This window comes from Pongo pygmaeus, chromosome 19 (assembly GCF_028885625.2).
Source record: "Pongo pygmaeus isolate AG05252 chromosome 19, NHGRI_mPonPyg2-v2.0_pri, whole genome shotgun sequence".
In the NCBI taxonomy this organism is placed as follows: Eukaryota; Metazoa; Chordata; class Mammalia; order Primates; family Hominidae; genus Pongo; species Pongo pygmaeus.
Genome location: NC_072392.2, coordinates 8,703,705 through 8,714,951, shown reverse-complemented (window position 1 = coordinate 8,714,951; position 11,247 = coordinate 8,703,705). Strand labels below are relative to the sequence as shown.

At 47.6% G+C, this 11,247-nt stretch overlaps 1 protein-coding gene across 1 annotated transcript; it reads left to right on the top strand.

The window, feature by feature from the left end:
* Positions 1-3,094: 3,094 nt before the first annotated feature.
* On the top strand, positions 3,095-10,813 carry LOC129016954 (speedy protein E4-like). The gene is made up of 7 exons (XM_054456815.2): positions 3,095-3,389; positions 4,176-4,406; positions 5,227-5,285; positions 6,058-6,143; positions 8,160-8,328; positions 8,452-8,555; positions 9,422-10,813. The coding sequence occupies exons 1-6, from the start codon at positions 3,281-3,283 to the stop codon at positions 8,509-8,511; spliced, it is 714 nt and encodes a 237-aa protein (XP_054312790.1). The 5' UTR covers positions 3,095-3,280; the 3' UTR covers positions 8,512-8,555; positions 9,422-10,813.
* Positions 10,814-11,247: the final 434 nt, after the last annotated feature.

Sequence of the window (11,247 nt, the reverse complement as noted above, 5' to 3'; positions counted from 1 at the left end):
TAATGCATTCCTATAGAAACTTGGGTTTATTCTGAACTTTCTATTCTCTTTATTGTATCAAGGATCATAAACGGGGACACTGTAACCCGTTTCAGGCCTCCAGATCCAGATTTGTGTTTGGTCTTGTTTTGGTTTTGGTCAGAAGTGTCTTTGAAAATTGTGAATTTTCATGCCTTTAGGCAGCTCACAAAGTCAGGCCTATCTTAGAGCAAGATACTTGCCCAAGCCCTTAAAGCACTTGAGGTTTTTTGCCTGGAGTGACGCTAGCAACATGCTGTTGTAACACTTTCACTTTAGAACACATTTTGGTGTCTGGCAGTGGACATTCCCTCTCATTCTTCTTTTGTGATGTTTCCTTAAGTACTCACTTCTCTAGATAAACTTTTACATTGTTTTGTCAACAGCTGCGGGGGGAAAAGCTCTCTGAGATTTTGATTGCAACTGCATTAAATTCCTAAACTCATTTGGATTGAATATACAGCTTTACCATATTGAAACATCATTTAGACATTTTGTAAGTCTCTATTCAGTTCTTTTATATCCTCAGTTAAAATTTTTAGGGTTTCTTCTTTTAATTGAGATGCGGTCTCACTCTGTCACCCAGGCTTGAGTGCAGTGGCGCTAACTAGGTTCACTGCAGCCTTCGCCTCCCAGGCTCAAATGATCCTCCCACTTCAGCCTCCCGAGTAGCTGACAGTACAGGCAGGCGCCACCACACCCAGCTAGTTTTTTCTACTTTGGTGGAGACAGGGTTTCGCCAAGTTGCCCAGGCTGGTCTTGCACTCCTGCGCTCAAGCAATCCTCCTGCCTTGGCCTCCCAAAGTGCTGGAATTACAGTTGTGAGCCAATGTTAGGGGGCTTGTCGACCAGCATACAGGGGCCTTGGAGGCTGCTTCAGAAGTTCCCACTAAGCCAAGGATACAAAGCCTGGTGACAGCCCTCCCGTGTGAGGCCCAGGTCTTACTTACCTCGCTCAAAAAATCTTTCCTGCTCATTTCATTTGAGAGTGATTTTGCTTTCTTTGGGATCTCTGTTGCGCTGCCCCACCCAGAGAGTTCCAAATCTGAATGGACTCCAGTGATGAAGTTAAATCAGCCCCCACTTCAGTCCTTTGGAATTAGAATCTGTGGGGCTGGGTCCTGGCATCTGTATCTTAATGTTCCTAGTCGAGATCCTTAGGCTGAAAGGCTGGTATTTGCAAAGCACTTCTTTTCCTCCAAACTCAGCCTCCGAACTAGCTGGGACTACAGGTGTGTGCCACCACACCAGGCTGATTTTAAATTTTTTTGGAGAGACGGAGTCTCACAACGTTACTCAGACTCGTCTCCAACTCCTGGGTTCAAGTGATTCTCCAGCCTTTGCCTCCCAAAGTGTAGGGATGGCAGGCATAAGCCACCATGCCCAGCCAATAAAGCCCCTTCTGTTTCACTCTAATGATATTTTTGGTGCATACCTACAGCCATTGTTGTATTCACCTGCATCACTGAAGGAAAAGAGAAGGGGAGAAGTGACAGTTTTGTTTTTCCCTGAACATATCAGATGAAACCTGGACTGTTTAGCTCATTTTTGGACAATGTATTCACATAATTTAAGATGGCTGCCTTATTGTAGCCTGTCTACAGAAGGTGCCTAGAAGACAGAGGAATATGCAAAACTGGCTCGAAGAGTGATTAATCAGAACTTTACGTGGTACAGAAGAGAAATTTTAATGGCAACAGAATATTGATCTTCTAATGTTTGAAAGCCTATTAAATAGGAGAGAAAGATGATTTTCTGTTTTGTTGTAAAAGGATCCAACCGGTTCTGATGGTTGAAAGCATCGTGAATGCGAAGGTCCGCTCAACGTAAGCAGAGTTTCCTAACAGTTGGACTTCCACAGCGACGGGATCTGCCTCTTCATTCAGTTGTGCCTTTCCCATCAGCGAGAGACTCCTAGGAGCCCATTAGGAAGCTGTGCCAGAACTCACAGGTTCTTTGGATGGTATCTGAGATAGTATCCAGCTCTTCTATTTTTATTTGTTCTTAAAAAAATATTTTTGAGACTGAGTCTCACTCTGTCCTCCAGGCTGGTGTGCAGTGGTGCAATCATAGCTCACTGCAGCCTCAAACACCTGGGCTGAAGCAATCCTCCTGCCTCAGCCTCCCAAGTACTGGGACCACAGGTGTGTGCCACAATTCCTGATTACTTTGTTTATATTTTGTAGAGATGAGGTTTTGCTATGTTGCCCAGACGAATCTTGAACTCCTAACCTCAAGTGACGCTCCTGCCTTAGCCTCCCAAAGGAGTGAGATTATGAGCAGGAGCCCCTGGGCCTGGCTGAGATTTTTCCACTTAGTCTTTTTATACACAGGATATTTTATTCATAAAATACATAAATAGTAGGAAAATTTTGGGGTCAAGTGAAATAGATATGTTGTAATAGTTGATATATAGACCAGAGTTCCTTAGCTGAACTGGAGGGGAAGGCTTTAGGTGATCCATGGATACCCTGAACTTGTGGACACCATTGAAGATCTGTACAAACCCATGGACAGTCTCCTATGATTTTCATTACTCAAAATGTCTCTCGGACTCAAAGATGCCTGAGAGCAAAGGATGCGTGTTCCCCTAGTATAGGATCCAGGATAGTGAATATCAGCAAACATTCAGCAAAAACGCTTTGCCACATTGAGTACCTTGACGTAACGTCTCCATTTAACAAGTCAACGTACCCGGGATCTCCTGTATATGTTAATCTCACTCTTGGAAGGTCTCATCATTCTGCTTACCCTAAATTTCCTTCCACCTTCCTCCTTCTCTCAACAGACTGGACTCTGAAATGGGAAGAAGTGGGGAGGAGAGCCCAACATCCCTCAAGTTTAGAGTGGAGAGGACACAACCTCTGCTGGGACAGGGAAAAGAGGAATGCGGAGACCCTGAGGATGCTTTTGGACAATGCTCAGAGGTTGGGACATTGCCAGGAGATACCGTTCACCCCAGATCTCCAAGAAAAGAGATCAGTCTGGCAGTTACATGTGTTTTTCTTCAAACTGGTTGCCAGGTTGGAACGACCGATGACATCAGAGATTCCGACTCTCCTGATTGGAAGGACCGGACTCTGGGTGCTTGGGAGCTCAGGTGGACAACAGCAACTTCTCAGAACTGCTCTTCACTCCTAACTTCTCCCGAGCCTCCAGAAGAGAAACGCGCTCTTCTGGGTCCTAACGGAGTCTGGAAGAAGGCTTTGGACAGAACAGGGACTAGGTTCTGTGGACAGAAACAAAGCGTTTAGGAGAGATTATGGCCAGTGGTCAAGCGCACCCCCCGTTTGAGGAGGAGAGCCCCCAGCCTAGCACATCAGTGCCGTCCCCCGAGGTGGTGGTGGATGATGAAGTGCCAGGACCATCAGGTGAGGTGACTGGAGGGAGAAGCGATGGGAGATGATTGACTGAGGAGAGGGAAGGGGGCCAGTTACTGGGAACCTGGAGCACCTGAGTAGGGTGTGTGGGAAAGAAAGGAGGGACTCAGGAAGCCAAGGATCGGGGAAGGAGGGTGCAGGGAGTGGGGCCAAGCATGGCCACGTGGAAAGAAAGTGTGAGGAGCAATGAAGGGGGTCAGGAGATGCGCTCAAAAGATGAGAGAGGAAGGCCAAGGCGGACGGATCACGAGGTCAGAAGATCGAGACCATCCTGGTTAACATGATGAAACCCTGTCTCTACCACAAATACAAAAATGAGCTGGGCATGGTGGCGCATGCCTGTAGTCCCAGCTACTCAAGAGGCTGAGGCAGGAGAATCATTTGAACCCAGGAGGCAGAGGTTGCAGTGAACCGAGATTGCGCCACTGCACTCCAGTCTGGGCAACAAGAGGGAGACTCCATCTCAAAAAAAAAAAAAAAAAAAGAGGGAGAGAGAGAGAGAGGAGACAGAGCTCAAGGGAAGTTTTCCGTTTTTCTCCAATTGAAAGTTCTTATCTGTGATGAGGAAATGTTTTGAGGACAGAGAGCTGGAAGAATGGGGAGGTGAGGGAGAGGCAGATGGGGATCAGCAAAAGAGAAAGGTGGAAACATGGCTTGGAGAAGCTGACAGTCTGCGAGGCTGGGGAGGATGCAAGAGTAGTTTGAGGTTCCTGGGTCGGGGTGTCTAAGGTGATCAATGGCAGAAACATGACACCATGGCCTGGTTTCTTCACTCAGCCCCTTGGGTAGATCCCAGGCCCCAGCCTCAATCCCTTGGCCTGAAAAGGAAGATGGAATGGTCAGACGAATCCGAGGAGGAGCTGGAGGAGGAGCTGGAGTTGGAGAGCGCCCCTGAGCCCGAGGACACCTGGGTGGCGGAGACGCTGTGTGGGCTCAAAATGAAGCTGAAGCGAAAGCGAGCATCCTCCGTGCTCCCTGAGCACCACGAGGCCTTCAACAGGCTGCTTGGTAGGAGGATACCCCAAAGAGCACCTCCAACCCTGTCCTTTTAAAAAAGTGGAATCTTTCAATAATCACACTTTCCCAGTAAGAAGAATATGCCCTCCTGGGGGGTGAGCACTCCATGCGGGAGGAGGATGCTTAGGATATAGAGGATTGGGCTAGTCTTAATAAAGGTCTGCACTTGAAATAAGAAGGCTTGGTTTCTAGCCAGGTGCAGTGGCTCATGCCTGAGATCTTGCCGCTTTGGGAGGCTGAGGCGGGAGGATCTGTTGAACGCAGGAGTCTGAAGTTGCAACGAGCTATGATTGCACCACTGCACTCCAGCCTGGTTGACAGGGAAAGACCCTGTCATAAAATAAATAAAACAAAATAAAAGATAAAAGAAAGCTCGGTTTCAGCTGTACCCTCTGAAACGCTATGTCTCTTGATGACTTTTCTAAACCTGAGTGTCTCCATCCGTGGAGGGGGATAACAAGGCCATGGGCACACCCAGCTGTGACTATCTCAGGAAGCAATGATGGGAATTCTATTATGACTTCTGCGGTGGTCCCTTCCTGTCTGATGGGAGGACATCATGGCTTATTCATAGCTCTTCATCCTGTAGACTCTGACACCAAAGGCCTCCTTCGGCCTCTCCTCAGGGGCATCTCAGAGCGGAAGCCTCCCTCCTTGTCCAGTGAAAGTTCTTCTCTCTTCTCCCATCCACCTAAGCCTTGGCCACAATCCTGAGACTTCCCCCAGAGGGACACAGTTCTCCTCTCTGCTCTGTTGCTCCCACAGCAACCCTGTTCCGCTTCTCACCCTGACACAGGCTCTCTTTTCACAGGGGATCCTGTCGTTCAAAAATTCCTGGCCTGGGACAAAGACCTGAGGGTGTCAGACAAGGTAAGTTTGTTCTCCACTCCACTGTGTTCCTGTTTTAACACACATCCTGGCGGAGGGTGCAGCGTCTAAACCCACAGTTGCTCTCCTCTCTCCCTCTACCATCTCCCACCTGCTGATTCCATACTCTTGGGCTCCCACGTTTTGATTTTTATTTTTTCAGAAACAGGGTCTCGTTCTGTTGCCCAGGCTGGAATGCAGTGGTGCCATCATAGCTCACTGCAGCCTCAGCCTCCTGGGCTCAAGTGATCCTCCCGCCTCAGCCTCTCCAATAGCTGGGACTCCAGGCGTGAGTCACTGCCCCCAGCTATTCTACGTCTTCTCATCATTTGTCAGCATCTCCCTCAGGGCTCTGGTAGCCTATTGCATAGTTGATGGGTGGCCGCTGCCTCTGCACAGGGTCCTTTGGAATCCAGGCCCTGGGCCAGTCTTGAAACTCCTGACCCCTATCCTGTCAGATCTGTGGGACAGTCCTTTACCCCAGCTCACCAAGACCCTCCTGACATTAGCCACCCTAGACACTCTCCTTCCAGTGATCCCATTGGAGCTCATCATCATGGGAGCATCACAGACCTCCCTTCCTCTGACTTCCTGGATTTGCAGCTGACTTTGAACACTCTCCACCCGCAAGCCCCCAATGAGCATAGTCACCCAACACTGAGGTTCCTTCTGTGATAGACAACCGCGCCCCAGCCCCTGTTCCCTTATCTCCACCATCTTCCTCTTCCAGGATGTGACCAAACTTTGTCTCTCTCTGTTCCCTTCTCTCCATCAGTATCTCCTGGCTATGGTCATAGCGTATTTTAGCCGTGCCGGCCTCTTCTCATGGCAATACCAACGCATCCATTTCTTCCTGGCTCTGTGAGTAGTTTGCTGCTTCCCATCTGTCAATATCCCACACCCTGGGGCAGTGGACGAAGTGGGATTCCTACCTTCCATCTATTTTTTTACCCTATTTCTCCTCTTTACTCTGTATATAAAAACGATAAGATTATACTATGGTGTTCTTAGTCCGTTCTTTCTAAAAACAAACACAAATGCAGTTGACAAATAGTAGAATCAAACAAAAGGAAACATAAACCCATCCTAAGGGGAAAGGAAAGCCGTGGACACGACCCTGCTCCCCAAGCAAGCAGCCATTTCTGGTTCTCTCGTCTCTCTCCTTCCCATATCAACACCAAGTGCAATTTTCCATCCTCCTCCTCCAGGTTCCCATGACAGGGGCTGAAATTCAGGTCGTCCTCGCATAACACGGATCCATCATCAAATACTCCCTGCTGGGGCTTCCTGCGAGTCCTGCCCCAAGCCAGGGGGCTTCCTAGTGCTGCCTGAATAGCTTTCCAAAGCACAGCTGCCACCCCTTCACTGCCCACCTGAACAACATCCTTAGCTGATTTGTCTCCAAATGGAGGCCCGGGGCCATAAGGCGAATTCAACCCTCTCTGCAATCCTTCTACCACCAAACCTGCCTACCATCTTCATGTTTCATTCTTTGCTTTCGCCACTCCTCCCAAATGCCCTCCACTCCATTTGGATTTTGTGTTTTCTCTCTGGATGTCCTGCACACATGTGGATCTGAAGGGAATGGCCCATTCCTTAAAGTCAGTTCAACCCCACAGCCTTTGCGATGCCTCCCTGATCTTCCAGCTTCTGCATCCCCACAGCACTTTAGTGACATCCTAGGATGATGTGACGTTTTGGATTCGTTTATCTGCCCTCCTTTTCCTCAAACCCATCAGACTAGACCCCTGTTGAAGGCAGGGTCTTGTCAAAATATCAAAGATTTGTTTTTGTTTTTACCAGGGACTTGCTCTGTCCCTCAGGCTGGAGTGCAGTAGCCCGATCATAGCTCACCGCAGCCTCCGTCTCCCAGGCTCTAGTGATCCTCCCACCTCAGCCTCCTGAGTAGCTGGGACTACAGGTGCACGCCACCACATCTAGCCAGGTTTTATGATTTTTAGTAGAGATGAGGTTTTGCTATGTCACCCAGGCTGTTCTGGAACTCCTGGGTTCTCGCCTCAGCCTCTCAGAGTGCTGGTATTACAGACGTGAGCCACCCAGTTAGCCAAAATATCAAAGTATTCCTGAAACACTCAGCACAATTCTTTTCATTTTGCAAGTACTCGTGTTACATTGACTCTGTGGAATAATTCATATGGCATTTGCCTATAAGATAAATCTTTCCTTCTTTCCTTCATTCATTCATGTATTCATTTATTCAACAAAACCTTATGAAGTACATCATATGTGCCAGGGAATAGGAAGGATGAGAAGAGAGTTCGCAGCCATGCTTGTTGAATTCATGCACCAAGATAAACAAAGCCCTCTAGTGGCCTTTTGGTAGGTTAGAGACGATTTACAGAAACACACCAGTAGGTTCCTGTCCTTGGGGGCACTTATGATGGAGGGGGAAGACAGGTGTGTGCATACATGTCAAGGAAAGGGGGTGTGGGAGGAACAGGGATGGGGACTAGGATGAGGTGATGTCATCTGTCTTGTGTAAGGATGGCAGGACACACCCTTAGGATAAGACTTGCGTTGTTTTCAAATTCAGTGGGGGTCTTGCCATATTACCCAGACTGGTCTCTAACTCCTGGCCTCCGGTGATCCTCCTGCCTGGACTCCCAACGTGCTGGGATTCCAGGCGAGGGCCACCACTCCCAGCCACCACTTGGATCATCTCCTTCCTGAAGGTGTGAGAGGCGTCCTCAGCAGGTCTCTGTCCAGCGGGGCCTCCTGAGGAAGGCAGGGCTCTCTGCAGGGTGGCTGTTGGTGCTGAGCTGAGGACGCTCCCCGCACTCCTCTCTGGGAAACTGCCCTCAGGCAGGGGTCCCTCCTGGTGGGGCCCCTGAGCAGCAACCTGATCTCTCTCCCCAGCTACCTGGCCAGTGACATGGAGGAGGACAACCAGGCCCCCAAACAAGACATCTTCTCCTTCCTCTACGGGAAGAACTACTCCCAGCGACCCTTGTTCCATAAGCTTCGATACCAGCTCCTCTGTTCCATGCGCTGGAGGACGTGGGTTTCCCCCGAGGAGATGGAGGAGGTAGGTGGGGCCATATGAGGAGGTGGGGGTGGGGAGGGGTGGGGTGGATTGGAGGCTGGAGGAGGGCAGGGAGGGGTCTTCCTGGGGAGTCCCTGGCTTCTCAAGTGGTGTGTGTTTTTCCAGATCCAGGCTTATGACCCAGAGCACTGGGTGTGGGCCCGAGAACGCACCCTCATTTCCTAGAGCTCTGGGGACATGGAGGCCTGAGGTCATCGGCCTGAGAGAAGGTACGTGTATATCCTCCGGGGTAAAGGCAGAATATTCTCATCTATCAAAAAATCCGAGGAACCCAACTGCTTGATCCGGCTTCAAGCCTGGTCAACATGGTGACACCCCATCTCCACAAAAAATACAACAATTAGCCGGACGTCCTGGTGGGCACCTCTAGTCCCCACTACTCAGGAGCCTGAGGCGGAAGGAACACCAGAGCCCCATAGGTCGGGGCTGCAGTGAGCTGTGATTCTGCCACTGAACTCCAGCCAGGATGACAGAGTGACACGAGTGACACTCTTTCTCAAAAATGAGAATGCTACCTAGGTCCAGGGAGGTTCATTATGGTTGACACACTTGAGTTACTGATTTGGGGAAAGGATTCAGTGAAGATTTGGTTGACATCTTGTGCAGCTAACCACATTTAGGACCAAGCATTAGACTTAAACATGAGAGATTAAGGTTTGGGATTAGGAATCTGGTCTGCTGGTTCCTGAGGTTGTCGTGTTAGACATGTTTGTAGCATGGTTAAAAGTTTAGATCTTCAGCAGCATAAAAGGCCGCAAGTGTGATGAAGTCCAAAGCCACGTCCTCCAAGGGTGCCCTACTCCCTGGGTGGACCCACCCAAAGTCCTTGCTATGAAGCAGGTCACTGGGGCTGACCTTGGGTGTATTAAGTGATTTGTGGAGTCAAGCTCACGAAAGTGTGAGTACCAGAATCAAAAATGATGGTTCAGAATCAGGGTTTACAATAAAGGGTTAGAGATAAAATCGGATTTATACATTGCTCTGAACTCTAGTTAGGATTGACGTGGGATGGGAATAACCTTCCTGTCTAGAGATCTCCCTCCTTGAAGTGTGACATCCTCTCTCTCACTTCCAGAACACTGGGCCCAGGGGAGATGGGAATTTTCAGCAGGAAGTTGATCGCGACGCTAATGCCAGACACCAGGAAGGGATAGAGGAGCCTCCTGTGCAGATCATCTAGAAGAAGCTGGACTCTTCTAGAAGGGGCAAAATACCGTGACCAGGTTTTCCTCCTAGGAGCCATGGAGGTACTTCTAGGAGTCAGTGGAGGGAAAGTGAGAAACCAGGGGTGTTTCTGGTTCCACCCCTTCCTGCGGCAAAACCTCCCTTTTCACGTTGCTGAATCCCAGCCTCCCCTGGGCTGGAAGCTGGAGTTCCTGTTTCCTATGGACTTGGTTGCCACAGTCCAGAGCATTTGAAGGCACAGCGCGGGCGCTCAGATTGTCACAGAATTCTTTGTAAAATATGAAATTACTGCCATAGGATTTTAAGAGATAGTTTAATAGATACTGTACATTTTATTGGTTTATTTTTCAAATGTTGGCCATACAATTATTACTAGGTTGATTTAAAAGAGTCTGGAGTTTTTGTAGTTTTGAAAACATGCTGTTCCTATAGAGTTCTCTGATGGTTGTTATAGACACATAAATATAATTTAGTGTTCATTTTTAAGAGACGATTCTTTTTATCATAAATGTTTTCTCTTTAAATCGTTTTATCTATTATTACATGTGCTCCCGAAGCGAGCACTCTTGTTATCTATGATACTGACCTAATATATCCATTATATGTATAGCTAGGTGGTAGTTCCCCTACATTCTTGTAAATAGAAATGTTTATTTTCTGTTTAGTGTTTGTTACTGAATTGTGAGAATTCAGTTGTGATTTTTAACATGCCTTCCGTATATACTAACATGTCCAATATATACTATACATTTTGTTTGTTTATTTTGAAAATGACGGGCGTGGCATTATTACTACATTTATTTCACTAGTTTAGAAATACAAGTATTTTTTAAATGACACTGTTCTTATGAAGTTGTGTGATGGCTGTTACACCTGTTATATACATATAAATATAATTCTGTTTTCATTTTTAAGAGAGGATTCTTTTTATCCTAAATGTTTTATTTTTAAATCTTTTTATCTGTTATTACATGTGCTGCTGAAGGGAGCACTGTCATTACCTAGAGTAGTTACATAATATATCTATTATATTTATAGCTAGGTGGCATTTCCCAGAAATTCTTGTAAAAATAAATTTTTATTGGACGTTGAGTGTTTGTTATTGAATTGTGAGAATTCAGACATAATTTTTTAGCTTGTATTGAAAGGTTCGTATGTTACTTTAAAGAGGACATGTGTTTGAAAGGAGGACCGGAGCTGTGTGTTTCAAAGAGGACAGTGCAGTGCGCTGCCTGGGAAAATGCAATAAAGATGAAGTTTTCTCATCTTCACAATGACTGGGACCATATCGGTCTGGATTGCTTATTTGTTGTCCAATGACATTTTTGTTTAATGCGGTTTTAGTTATTTGAACAATTTTATTAACCCTGGAAAATAATGCTGAATCTTTTTTTTTTCTTTCTTTCTTTTTTTTTTTTTTTTTTTGAGATGGAGTCTCGGTCTGTCACCCAGGCTGGAGTGCAGTGGTGCAGTCTCGGCTCACTGCAAGCTCCGCCTCCTGTGTTCACGCCGTTCTCCTGCCTCAGCCTCCCAAGTAGCTGGGACTACAGGCACAGGCCACCACGCTCGGCTAATTTTTTGTATTTTTAGCAGAAACGGGGTTTCACCATGTTAGCCAGGATGGTCTTGATCTCCTGACCTCGTGATCCATCTGCCTCGGCCTCCCAAACTGCTGGGATTACAAGCACAAGCCACCTCCCCTGGCCCTTCATTTTA